Source organism: Pungitius pungitius, chromosome 8, assembly GCF_949316345.1.
Source record: "Pungitius pungitius chromosome 8, fPunPun2.1, whole genome shotgun sequence".
Taxonomy (NCBI): Eukaryota; Metazoa; Chordata; class Actinopteri; order Perciformes; family Gasterosteidae; genus Pungitius; species Pungitius pungitius.
This window is the reverse complement of record NC_084907.1, coordinates 8975967-8989515: the sequence shown is the minus strand read 5'-3', so window position 1 is coordinate 8989515 and position 13549 is coordinate 8975967. Positions and strand designations below refer to the sequence as shown.

At 43.5% G+C, this 13549-nt stretch overlaps 1 protein-coding gene across 4 annotated transcripts in view; it reads right to left on the bottom strand.

The window, feature by feature from the left end:
* Window positions 1-8273: 8273 nt before the first annotated feature.
* The window catches only part of LOC119229756 (receptor-type tyrosine-protein phosphatase gamma-like), a 389594-nt gene continuing 384318 nt past the window's right edge, over window positions 8274-13549 (bottom strand). For 2 of the 4 annotated variants that reach the window (XM_062564177.1, XM_062564176.1), the window contains exons 28-29: window positions 13385-13520; window positions 8274-12836 (exon numbers count right to left, since the gene is read on the bottom strand). In XM_062564177.1, the coding sequence (XP_062420161.1) occupies window positions 12687-12836; window positions 13385-13520 (286 nt within the window). In that variant the 3' untranslated portion in view covers window positions 8274-12686. The remainder of the gene's footprint in view (window positions 12837-13384; window positions 13521-13549) is intronic. The other 2 variants (XM_062564178.1, XM_037490436.2) reach the window with 1 other exon arrangement.

Below are 13549 nucleotides of genomic sequence, written 5' to 3'. Positions count from 1 at the left end.
TCTGACGTGAAAAATCATCACAGTAGGCTACTAGTATAAATAACAAATAAAATATGTCTAAAGCATGTAAATATGCAAAAGAAATACAAAAGTAATAGGCCTAGACCTAATTTGTCCAGAAAAAGTGGAACCTCCTGTCTCCCTCCCCCCACCTCCCAGTGGTTTGTTCGATTATGCTTCAAATCTCAAATGTGGCAGACAGCTTTGAAATTGCTTCGAAAAGGCATCAAGAGTCGGAGGCGAAAAAAAGAAAAAAGAAGAGACAGCGGGATGATGCTCGCGCGTCGCTCTCAGGTAAGACAATGTTTTAAATCAGGGGTCCCAAAACATTTTCTTGTAAGGACCGTAGCGGTCACCGGGAGGCCGGCTGGCCACATATACTCGCGCTCATAATGTCCGCACGGATCGCCGGGGGGCCGTATTCGATACTCGTCCGCGGGCCGCCCAAAGTTTCTGTTACCGTTACCGTTTTTGTTATCATTTGTTTTCTATGTTATCATTTACGTTTTTGTTATCATTAATGTTACCGTTATCGTTTCTGTTACCGGTTGCTAGCTAGCTAGCAATGGTATCTCTGATTATGCTTAAATTGGGCCTGCTATTTCTTTTAGCCATCAGAGATAGTCAGGTAACGTTAGCCTATTAGCCCAGTTTGCTTTGCACTTCAGGACGCTTTTTTTTTTTTGTGTTTTTTTTGTGTTTGTTATGTTCAAACAATCTTATTGTGTAGTGAAAAAGTAGCCTAGCTACAAGTGACACTTTCACAACGTAATGAAATGATGAGTGGGAAACGGCTCTTGGTAAGGTTAACTTTGGAAAAACCCTTCGACTGAACGTGATGTGATTAGGGATACGTTTAAGTGGTCTGGCTGTCATCAGCATCAATGGGGACGTGGCTCAGAAACTGTCATATGATGACCTGATAGCTGATTTTGAAGCAGGCGTTTGCCTCTGTAGGGCCTTTGACAACTGATGGTAGTGAAAATGTTTGTAATATAGTTCTATCGGATAGCAGAATGGTCTCTTTTATAGAGATGGTAAAGTAACGTACATACGTAACCGAGAGACATTCCCTATCAGGGAACTCGAGCTGCGTAAAGACACTGTGGGAACACTTATACCCACTCACCATACGAGCAAGTGACCGTGGTGTGAAGTTTTTAAAAAACGCACACTCGACGAGAGAACCTGTGCTCAAGGCGAGGGTCAGTCCCCGACAGGAGGGCTTCTGCAGCCGCCATACCCCGATAGAATGGGCCCAGACAGCCGAGATGCGGGCTGACCGGCCGATTCATAAGCAAGTGTCATGGCCCTAACCATTCACTTGCTGCGGCTCTGTTATACGCCTGGTCCGACGTCAGGAACGGTGGACAGGGTGCCACCTAGAAAGAGAGATGCCCAAAGGCAGACGGGAAGACCTGTGGAAAACATAGCAGGACCTCCAGTACTGCCTGCGAGAAGCGATATTAGGTCCGCAAACCATACGCGGGCCGGCTAGAATGGGGCTAGTAACAGTAGGCTGACACTGTCCTGACGGACCCTATCCAGAACCCCTGGCAGCAGAGCAACCGGGGGGAGAGCGTACAGGCGCATGCTTTTTGGCCATGCCTGTCCCAAAGCATCCAAGCCGAAAGGGGCGGGGTGCGTGAGGGAGAACCACCGAGGACAATGAGTTGTCTCTGTGGAGGCAAATAAGTTCACATCAGCCTGCGGCCGAAGTGACCCCAAAGGAACTCCACCACCTCTGGGTGGAGTCTCCAGTCCCCGGGCCTTGGCCCCTGCCTCGACAGGGTGTCTGCATGATCGCACCCCAGCCTGTGAGGGAAGCGTCTGTTGTGAGGATGACCTGACGACAGGCCTCCAAACGGGCCCTTGGGTTAGAAACCCAGGGTGCCTCCATATGACCAGGGCCTTTAGGCAGCGCCGTGTGACTTTGATCAGGCGGTGCTGGTTCCCCCTTGGGGAGAACCCCTTGGTCTTGAGCCACCACTGCAACGGTCTCAAGTGTAACAGGCCGCGAGCGATCACATTGGATGCCGCTGCCAGGAGACCTAACAGTCTCTGAAACTGTTTCACAGTGAGTGGCTGGCCTAGCCTAGCCTAGCCTGCTGAACAGCAGAGAGGATCGAAACTACCCGAGCGGGAGACAGGTGTGCCCGCATCGTGGTCGAATCCCAAATTACACCCAGGAAGGTGGTCCTATGTGCTGGGGACAGCACGCTTTTCCTGGTGTTGAGTCTCAGCCCCAGACGGTTAATGTGAGCGAGCACAACATCACGGTGTTGGGCCGCCAGGCGCTCGAAGGGCGCTAAAACCAACCAGTCATCCAAGTAGTTCAAAATACGGATGCCCTGGAGACGCAATGGCGCCAGAGCTGCATCCACGCATTTGGTGAACGTACGGGGCGAGAGGGCTAGGCCAAAAGGAAGGGAGGATGGGAATATGAAAGTAAGCGTCCTGGAGATCTACCGTGACAAACCAGTCCTCGGACCTGATTTGTGCCGCGATCTGTTTGAGAGTAAGCATCTTGAAGCTCAACTTCGCAACAGCGCGGTTCAAACGGCGGAGATCCAGAGTCGGGGGCGAACGGCCCTCGGGCTCACGCTCGCTTGACCCGGTCGTGCCCTGAAGCGGTGGCGGGGGGAAGGGAGCACCGAAAGTGCGGTGGCACCCTACCACCTCCGGTGGGGTTCACTCTCCGGGCCCCACCGGTGACAGGGCCTATTGGACGAAGTCCTCTCCGCGGCGGCCGTCCTCAGACCAGTCCGGCCGCGAGAGAACCTCTTCCAAGCGTGCCGTGCTGCGGCCCAGCCTCGACGGGGGGGGTGCCCGCGGACGTGGTGTCGTCGGGAAAGGAATGAATCGAGCGCCTCCGCCTGCCACCTCTCAGCGTGGAGTTTATCCGCCACGGCCCCAATGGCACCTCCAAAGAGGGTAGTGGGGGAAAGAGGGGCATCCAGGAGGAAGGACTTGTCCTTCTCCTGCAGGCTGGAGTGGCTCAGCCAAAGGTGCCGCCATTCTTTCCTTGAGCAAGGAAGTTAACTAAGTTACCTAAATCCACCAGGTGTACTCATTATGGCAGCACCATGCACCTTCAAAGGGTTTGATCAAATACAAATGGCATTTCTCATCCCTTATGTTAATAGAATTTGTAAAACAACTAGCCGCTGGATTGAATAATAATGATGTCTATAAAGACTGTACCTACATTAGATGGTTTACTTTGTTTTAAAGTAGTCAATCTATAACCTGAACTAAAATCTTTAGGGACACGTTTAAAAAGATATTCTAACTTGACCGAAAGCCATTAATATGACAATAATCCAATAGTAACCACATTATTCAAAATCAACATGTTGAACATATGTGACCAGGCACATATTTTATTTATTTATTAACTTAGGTTAGTGTTAACTGGGGTTGGAGAGAAGACCTACAGGGCACCGCTGCTTCTTTTTTTTTAGTTAGTAAAAAAAAAGGAAACGATAGTCAGCTCAACATTAAATGAATTATTAATAATGTAATAACAATAACTTATAACAAAAACTTATTTCACCAGTAAATTACTGTTAAACGACAAAAACAATTGGAAAAGGGTATTTTACAACAACTTCGGCAGCACAAGGCTGGCGAGGCGAATTTCAAGTGAACGCAGCTACGTGTTTTTCAGACAACGGCAGCTACAGACTGTTCAGTGAAACACAGACACACTTTTACACCGTTTAACTGTCAGTATTTTAACCGTGGTTTCTCCATTGACATATTTTATATATATATATATATATATATGTAATGGGTAGAGCTCTCCCCCCCCCCCTGCCTGTTTGGCCACACCACCTTAATTGGTGATGCCTAACAGGTGTGACCAGGTGCTCTTTAAATGGAAGCTTTTGCCCCACTAGAGCTAGAGGGGGGCTTGCTGTAGGTCTCCCACGGCATAGGCACAGCACACGCCACGTGCGGATGGGTTTGAGCGGAATCTAGAGGTATGTCAGGGGTTTTCTGTTTCATGTTTTAATATGCTCTTTTAGCAGTGAAATGTTTATTGGCGTTATTTACCTTTTCTTTCTTTTGTACAGAAAATGATCAGGTGGTGCAACGCTGAGCCTGGTCACTGCTGTTTTTGCCTTTGATTTAAAATAGATTATGGTTACCCGGATTATATAGTATTTTTGATTATGAATTGCTAATTTGTTTTCTTTCTGGGTTAGTGTCTTTGTTTTGTCCTACATAAACAACCATTACTGTGCCCTATACTGGGGATCCCTTTAATGCCAGTGCAGGTGGGCATATAGTAGGCCTACAGGGGGTGGCTCACGAGGTGGAAGGCCCTTTCAGTTTATTTTGCTTGTTTGCTGTGTTTTAATTCTTTTTGATTTGCTGTGTTTTCTTTCCTTTGACCTGGTGGTGGCCCCCTTGTCCCCTTCCACTCCCCCGCCCCTATGGGCCTCAAGTAGTCACCTTGTACTGGTAGGGTACCCCAGTATAGTAATCCATTTTCAAAGCATAGATTATATTTTGCCATAAAACCAACCAATGTTTTTGGATTGATTATTCCTTTTCTTTTAAACATTAAACCTACTTGTAAATAAAAAAACATTGTTACAAAACTGGAACTTCACCTCTCTGCTCCCTTTCTTTTCATTTCAACTGATGGTTACATATATATACTTCAGCTGCTAGCTAACGGTAGGCTATCGTTACCTGCTGTCCAGTGCGGCGCTGTTTCAGTTCTCTCTAACGTCCGTTTTCGGAGCATCAGGGAGACGCGGGAGGCATTTAAGTGGCCTCTAAATAAGGCACCGAAATCAGAGTTGCTATTCGGTCCGGTAGATAACGGCCATTAAGACACCTGTACCGTATTAGCACCACCCCCCATTTCCCATTCAAAACTCACAGACTTGAATTAAGTCCTCGCTATCTTTCGTAATCACTGACAATTAGGTTAAAGGTTAATTTGCCAACTTTGAATAACTAGTCTAGCTAACTGCTACATGTCTGCTGTTAGCTGGCAGGTTGTTTGGCTTCATACACATACAGCAAGAAACGTTGACAAACGCACTCTTCTAATCATTACGTTACACTGGGTATCTAAGTTAGTTATTGCAACATTTGATATAGGAACACCAACTCCAAATATTTTACTATAATAAGCAATTATTATGGAGATATAAACATATTCGAAGCACTTACTTTTCATGAGGGATTTCACTCTTTGTGAGGCTTCGTTTTTGCCGCGTTCAACAATAACCTACGTGTCTGCGACACAGACTACACCGGAGGACCACAACAACAATCTGTGATGCTATTAGCTGCCCTGATTGCTGCCCAAACAAGGAAATAAATTAATTATTGTTATAAATATAAAAACAATCATTTTTAATATTAAAAATATTTGTCGGGGACCCCCCAAAATCAAAAAATAAATTCTTATAGGGGGTCCCTAATGACTTATAGGGGGTCCGGGACCCCCCCAGACCCCTCTCATTTCGAACCCTGGTGGTGGTGGTTCGTTGGTTCGTTGGTTGGGGGGGGGCACCACTAAGCATTTGTGCTTAAGGCACCCAAATGGCTAGCGCCGGCCCTGCCGCCAACCCTCTGATTGGAAGAAGACCGCTCTCCCCACTCACCCACAGTCGCCAAAGGACGCTTGTGTGTCCTTTGGGTGCGTTTGAATGTCATTGGCTTCTCCTTAAAAGTGTCTCCTCCTGGTTCATCCTTTTCACATCCAAGTGTGAATCTGCTGCAGTAACCTGAAACCTCTGTCACGGTTTGGTTCTGCTTCCTGTTTTATTTTATAGTCCCATGTCTCTTGTGTCCCTGGGTTAGCTTCACTTCCTGCCTTGTCCTGTGATTGCCTGATTGTTTCCTCCTGTGTCCAAACACCTGCACCTCCCAAGTGTATTTAAGCCCTGTGTGCCTGTTGTCCCCTGTCGTGTCATTGTTCTGTCTACCTGTCATTGGTGCACGTCTCCTACTTTGTTTTTGGATTAAAGAGCACTTTTGGAAACTGCATTTGGGTCCTGCCTCCCTCAACCTGCACCAGCAACCCATGTGACAACAAGTGATGGCAAAGTGAAGTTTTCTGAACCAGTGAAGCTTTCCAGCCAATTGTATCAGAAAAAGGTTCATTCATTCAATGCATCGCAAACTCAGATTCTTGCGAACAATGTCCAAGAATCAGTGACAAAGTTGAAGTTGCGCCGGGGCGGAATACTTCAACAAGACAACGACCCTAAACACCGCTCAAATTCTACCAATGCATTCATGCAGAAGAACAAGTACAACGTTCTGGAATGGCCATTTCAGTCCCCAGACCTGAATATCATTGAAAATCTATGGTCTGTTTTAAAGCGGGCTGTCCATGCTCGGAAACCATCAAACCTGACTGAACTGGAGATGTTTTGTAAAGAAGAATGGTCAAAAATACCTTCAACCAACATCCAGACCCACATTGGAAGCTATAGGAACCGTTTAGAGGCTGTTATTTCTGCAAAAGGAGGATCTACTAAATATAGATGTAATTTTTCTGTTGGGGTGCCCAAATTTATGCACCTGCCTACTCTTGTTTAAGTAATTATTGCACGATTTCTGTAAATCCTATAAACTTCATTTCACTTCTTAAATATCACTTTTTGTCTGCTATATGATATATTTAATTGAAATTGTTGTTCCGAACAACCAATGATACATACAGGAAAATCTTGAAAATGATCAGGGGTGCCCAAACTTTTTCATACTACTTTTTCATATTTTTCATGTTCTCAGAAATCAGTTCACAAAGACTCCATAGCGGGCAGAATTATTTTTCCACCTTAGTGCGGATGAGGACTTAACCCCGTGGCTGTCACCTTCCCCGCCTTTGGGGTCTCTAATGATGGAACATTCAAATTGTGAGTCAGGCTTTCCATGATTCCACTGAGGATTCGGATTTGGGAGCAAACAGGCCTGCGACGTTTCGGATTGTGTTTGCATGTGTGTGTGTGTAAACATTTAGAGTACATAGTATTATAATCACTGCTGTTATTGTTATTTATTAAATCTCCAGGGGGGTGTTCTACGCAAGTTCTCCATTTCTCTAGGCTGGAGATGTCTCTGCGAGTCTCCATGGAGAACCCTCCCCAGACCGTCAATGACCCACCAGCAAGTCACCAGTCATGCTGAACGATGTTGCAGCAGCATAGCGTTCCCCTTTGCTTCTCCACACCCGTTCACGTCTATCGCAGGTGCTCAGGGTGAACCTGTTGAAAGCACTGGTGTTCCAGAGCAAATGCCAATGGAGCTCCACACTGCACACTACAAGACGGCCTGAGGCCACCCTCATGAAGTCTGTTTCTGATTATTTGGCCAGGAGGTCATTCTGTAGGACCAACCACCTCACAAAGCAGTATAAAAATAGTTAAAGAGATCAAGAAGGAGAAACTTTGATTGGCCTCCAGATGCGAAAACCAGTCCTCTTTTGGGGGTAATCTTACCTGTTGTTAATTTCATCAACACCAATGCACCTGAAACCTATTAACAACCCCCTCTGCTACTTACCTGACCAGATCATTATTACATTAAATGTAATTCAGCTGACGCTTTAATTCAAAGAGACTTGCAGTTCAACCCACGGCTTACATTTTTCCATTATCTGAGAAGTGCATTTGAATTCATGTCATACCTGTCACGAATCGTCCAGGACGGGAACCCAAAAGCAGACCACAGAAGAATCTAAATGAAAGGTGGGTAGTTATTATGGAAAAAAGTGTGGGGAAGGTCTGGTCCGGTTGGGTGGTGATGAGTGGGGGCTGGAGTGGGGTCAACGGCTAGGCAGGAGGAAAGGGCGATCCAAGTGATGAGCTGTAGGCAGGGAAACAGGTAGCTGGTTAGTGGTACGGAAAAAACAGAAGCAAACAAACACACTGACTTTTCATAACTTTGAGAAATCGAGTTTGCAGGAGCAAAAACCGTACGTGGTACGCTAACGATCCGGAAGGGACTGGTTGTCTGGTCACGGCTTAAATGGTGAAGGGGATGGTAATCAGGACCGGGTGTGCAGGCAGCAGCAGGTGTCGATGGTTGAATAATCAGTCAGGATGTGTTTGGGGAAACTCAGAAAAAACAACTTCAGGTTAGAATGGCAATGTAAAAGAAACCCGGTTCAGGAAGCTGAATTCCTGACAGTACCCTGATAAAAAATTGTTCCTTTTACTTTTTTGAGCAAAGTAGATGTTCAACAGTAAGAGAGCTTTCAGAAAAAGAACATTATCACACAAATTATTTCAGAAAATTACACCAAAACCCATATTTTATTTTGTGTATAGCAATACCTTTTACATATTAAATAACATTATCATAGATACAGCTTCCAACAAAACAAACTCCCAAAAATCTATCTTTTTTATCTTATGTTTGAAGAAGAAGGGACAGCCACCTGTCCGTAATGGGTCAGTGGTGAGGAAATGACTTTGTGACTGAGAGGGAGTTATTCTATTGCTCACACCTGGCAACACAACCTCCTCTATGGGGCTAAAACGCAAAGCAAAAAAAATCTATAGAAGAGGGAATATTATTGTGATATCAAAGTCACTGCCTGAACATCAATGGAGGGTGTGGCGCTGGAAACTGGAGTGTGATGATGAGCACAAGCTGGATGCACCTGGCTTGCACACAATCCACCACAAACAACAACACTGTGTGAATGTTTGTGACGCCCGACACCACACGTGTGTTCGATTGGAAACCTTAGTAGAGCTTTGTGTTACATTTGAAGTCTTAAGCTTTCTAAGTCTTTTAGCATATCTGGTCAATATGGTAAAAGACCTACGTTTGGGATGGAATGGCAAAATCTCTGAAACATATCCTCTCAGCCAGTCAATACATACATTTTCCAGACAAAGCCTGAGTCACAGAGGCAACAGAAGATAAGTAAATTTGTGTGTGTGTGCGTGTGCATTTAGCAACACATGTATCACAAAAACTTTTCTTTCAGAATGATCACTAACCTCATAATAGGTTGAATATGGAGAGAGAAAGAAATGACAGAGGGATCTGAAGGGCACGGCCACACCAGCAGTTAGAAAAGCATGAATTCAACATGTTTACCTGTGCCATTTAGCAGCTGCTTCCTGTCTGGACAGCACTAAGCTTTGAAGGATTGGAAATCCAAAATGGCTGCAGCTATCATGTTGCATGACACACCATTCAATTTCATACTGTATATGTTATACAGGTGTGGATAGTATTCTCTTGAGTTAATCACCTTAACATATTGTCCTGTTGGCAACTGAAAGCAAGTAGTATGGAAAAGCCTCTTTTGATTTGATTGATTAGCATTAGCATGGTAAAAGTTAGCTCAGCAGTAACATTAGCTACTGAGGCTTTTTGTGAGTATGTGCATAGGAAAGTTTGTGGTGTGACTGGCCACTTACGCTAAGTTTTTGTTTCATAAAAGAAGAGAAAGAAAATCTTCAGAAAGAGAACATGTTTTGTTGAACTTTGCTCCCATTTGAAAAGCAAAAAACAATTTAAGACATAAACCAAAACGCTTTGTGTCTTTATCACAACTGATGGTATCTAACAACGCATGTGAGGACTATGATGCCGAAGTCAAAGCCAACAGATACTCAAGGGAAGCTTTGAAGCATTCCCCTTACTATATAGTGTCAGGTGGAGACAGAGGGGTTGGGCGTCCAACAAGGGGAGAGGAGTTGGCAAAGCGTTCAAGTCTTTGGTAAGGGTTTTTTGAAAAGATCAAAATACATTTGCCAACACCCATTGTCTTTTTTGTGCTTTGTGAAAAAAATCTTTTCGCATTTTCATTCAAAATGCAGAACCCCAAGTTGTCCTTTCACGCCATCGATGGCACAGAATATCAATAAAATCAGGGACAAAATATATGTGTGTGTTTATGGAGTTACTGCTAAAACTCTGGCTTTGAATGACGTTGTGGATGCTTGGGTCTAGAAATCGCTGATGAAAACAAACATGCAACCTATGAAAGCTTAAGCTTATCTTTCTCTGCGTTTATGAATGGTTTATTGAGAAAAGCAACAGATTGCAAGGCCTTATTTGATTAGTGTGTGTGGCAATTGCGACTAATTCATTACGAATCAAAGGCCGAGGCTGTCAGTTTTTGTGGAAATAAATGTTCCACAGAAAAGGTACTGGAGTCTGATTATTAATTGTAAGACATAGACTAATACTATCTTAGTTTTGGTAGACGGGCCATTTTAACGTAGCAGGATGGTCGGAGGAGCGTTCATTTTTAGGTATATTATTGCAGTGGCTACATCGCAGCGGGCTGACTTCTATAAAAACTAAACAAATTGATTGTAGTAGTGGAGTAATTGAGTTGGTTTTACAATGACTAGAATGAGCAGTGCAATAGTAAATTTGGAAAAACAAGTAATATTATTACAAAGCACAGAGATCCAGTGTAAACGAATAAGCTGATATCAGTTCATCCGCTCACATAAGTGACAACTGTGGTCAGCCTTTTTTCAGTACCAGTTGTAGCATCAAGGCATGTTGCAATTAGCTAGCTAATCAGCCAGCCTTCTAGCTAACGAACTATCTAGCTATCCGTCCCCAGAGCGGGGGCCGCTTTCTTCTTGTGACCACTGAAAACAGTTAACTTTCTGTTCCATATTTATGGTTTAGCCCTGATCACAAATAACACTGTAGAGGTTGTAAATGGTAACAACGATAAATTGATAAAATACTTGTACTTGATGACATGTCTTGTCGAGTCACATTCCATTTTCTTGTTAAAGTTAATATCAAAGAAAGGAAGACAAAATCCCTCTTATACTTTCAACACATTGCAATTATGTAATATAAATCAAGAGTCATTAAACTGAATAAACACATCAATAGCCTACTCTGCTCAATTAGTGAATGTCTTCCACTTTTAGTGACTCGACCTGAAACATAATAGCACTCATTCTGGAACATTATAACAGGGACTTGGATTGTTTTCGAGGCTACAGGAAATGCTTTGTCATGGTAGACTATCACTGCAGTCTTTTGTGGCAATTAGCCACACCTGAGCATTCATTTTCATCCACCATTTTGTAAACACTGAACATGAGGGTACAGGACGTGCAGATGGAAGATGATAATGTTTCAAATTGCAATCAAAAACATGTGTGTTAACAAACCAGCTCTTAACAAATATAACAAATACCATTAAATGTAACCGCTCTTTGTGAGCATTGTGCTCACAATGTGAATAAAGGGAAATGTTATGGCAAAATCGGTCTAGTCTGACTTTCCATTCTTACACCGCATGCATAATCAAAGATGTAGCGTATCATGCAGAGAAGATGAAGACCCTTTACAGCAAAACAATTGGCTTATTTAGCAGTAATTACACCAAACAACGTAAGCACAGAAAAAATAAGGATTCTGGTCAATCTGGATTGGACAAATACTGAGAACCCGGAGACTGTTTTAAACCCTGTTTCAGATTTCTAAAACCTTACCAACTAGTTGCATAGAGCTGGTTTTTGATCACACTGATTCAACCCTATAAAGACACATACAGGTGCATTAGAGGAAGTGGGAGCTCCACAACCTGGCCTTGTCTTGTTGGTCAGGATAAAATCATGACAAAAAAAAACGTTGATGTGAATTTAAAGAGAGGCAATGTGATATTGTTGCATCGTTTGTTATAGTAAATATTTTAAATGTAGAATCTCTAGCGGTAGTGTTGGTATGTGTGTATTTGTGTGTGTTGGTTGAGATGACATAGCAGCATACAAGTACGTAGAGGACTGCTTCCAGACGGCTGGGAATCAGCTGTAATACTGGAGGCCTGAGGCCACAAAGGACATGTACAAAAATTATAAAGTTATTATGATAAGGATATATTTATATATGTATACATACAGTATTTCCATATACTAAAAAGCATAGTATGAATTATACAAAGACATAATAAGAACGTTTCACAGTAGCAGTTATTACTCCACCTTAGGTATTTCCAACATGGGTGTGACTTGCTAATACAAGATAGAGTGACAAGAAAACCCAGACAAAAAAAGGCGAGAGAGGAACAATGAAGAGGAAACTACTTTGGAAAAAACAAGCACTACTCGTCTGTGGCAATAAGATCCAAGATCTGGGTCCTCGTGATAAATGAGTGGAGCATGAGTGGTAGTATGAGTACTATGGATGAGCCGGACGAAGGAGGTCACACTGGGCTGAACAGCATTATGTCACTGAGGCAGAGAGTTGGTGCCTTCCTCACTCCACTGATAGGTGGCAGCACAACAATGTCCTTCACAGAAGCACAGCCAAGGAATGTGAAAAAGAAAGATCAGAGCTAGATTGGAGAGAAAGCAGAGTGTGCCAGCTTTACTATAGGCAGTAACACTGACATTATATAGTGCAAACAAGAAAAGACCGCAAAGTGTTTCTCGTTGCCTACTGATGCCGTCGTGGAACTAAAAAATGCAGGTGCAAACCTTTCAGTAGGAGAACATTAAGACATAAAATGGCGAAAAAAATAAATATCAAAAACTTTTTATCAGTGTAAAAAAGTAATCAGGTTATTCATTTTAACCGAAAGTCTGGCAAAAAGGCCTCAAAAAGTCTTCACAATAGTTCCTTGACGGTTCACGAAGTTAAGTGCCTCAGAGACCTTGCAGAGGATTTGGACCCACAAGACCTGAGCTCCCCTCAGCTCCATCCCTCCTCTCTCAGACCAGGGACTCCGTGTCCTCTGCCTGGTCAGACTGCTTGTACATGGACGCCTTGGTTCCATTAGTGTCCCTGGACAGAAAATACGCGCCGGTCTCCCCTGTGCTGACTAGGCTGAGCAGAGCTTTGTAGAGGTACTGGTACTGGTCCTATTGAGCCATCACACACAGACAGAGAGGAAAAGGTGAGAACATCTTCTACCTCTAGAACTAGAACTAGATAGTGGCTTAATATTCACCACAAAATCACCACAGGTAACCTATCTGTTTTCTTCAAAGTTTCAGTAAAATCGGAGCAAATGGAACCTAAAAAAAAACTATGATGGACTATGTTCTACCATCATAGTGTAGCAACAAAGTGAAACAAAAGCTGTTATTCCTAGCATTTTTACTATATTTTAAATATATTTCTTTGCTTTTCATTTAGTTTTATCATTTTTTGATGAATCATAAAAAAGTACACACATATATATATATATATATATATATATATATATATATATATATATATATACACATACGTATATCATTGAAATCTAAAAGAAACAGACAATTACTGTTATCTTTAATGATTTTGACAGATGTGATTCTCTCAATCTGTAGTCTCTTCCACAGAATCAAATCTAGTGAATACTGCATCTTTGACTCTGACCGATCAGAACCATCAGAACCGCTCTGAGGTGTATGGTCATACTCACAATGTCTGTGAAGACACCTGGCCTCATGAGGTTGATCATCTTGGCCACTTGATAGACGTCGGCGGCGCCCTCGTTCTCCAGCTGCTGTGACAGTGTGGTGAGGGCACACAGAGCGCCGGCCGACACGGCTCCCAACCTGACAGGACACACGGGGGCTGGGGTCAG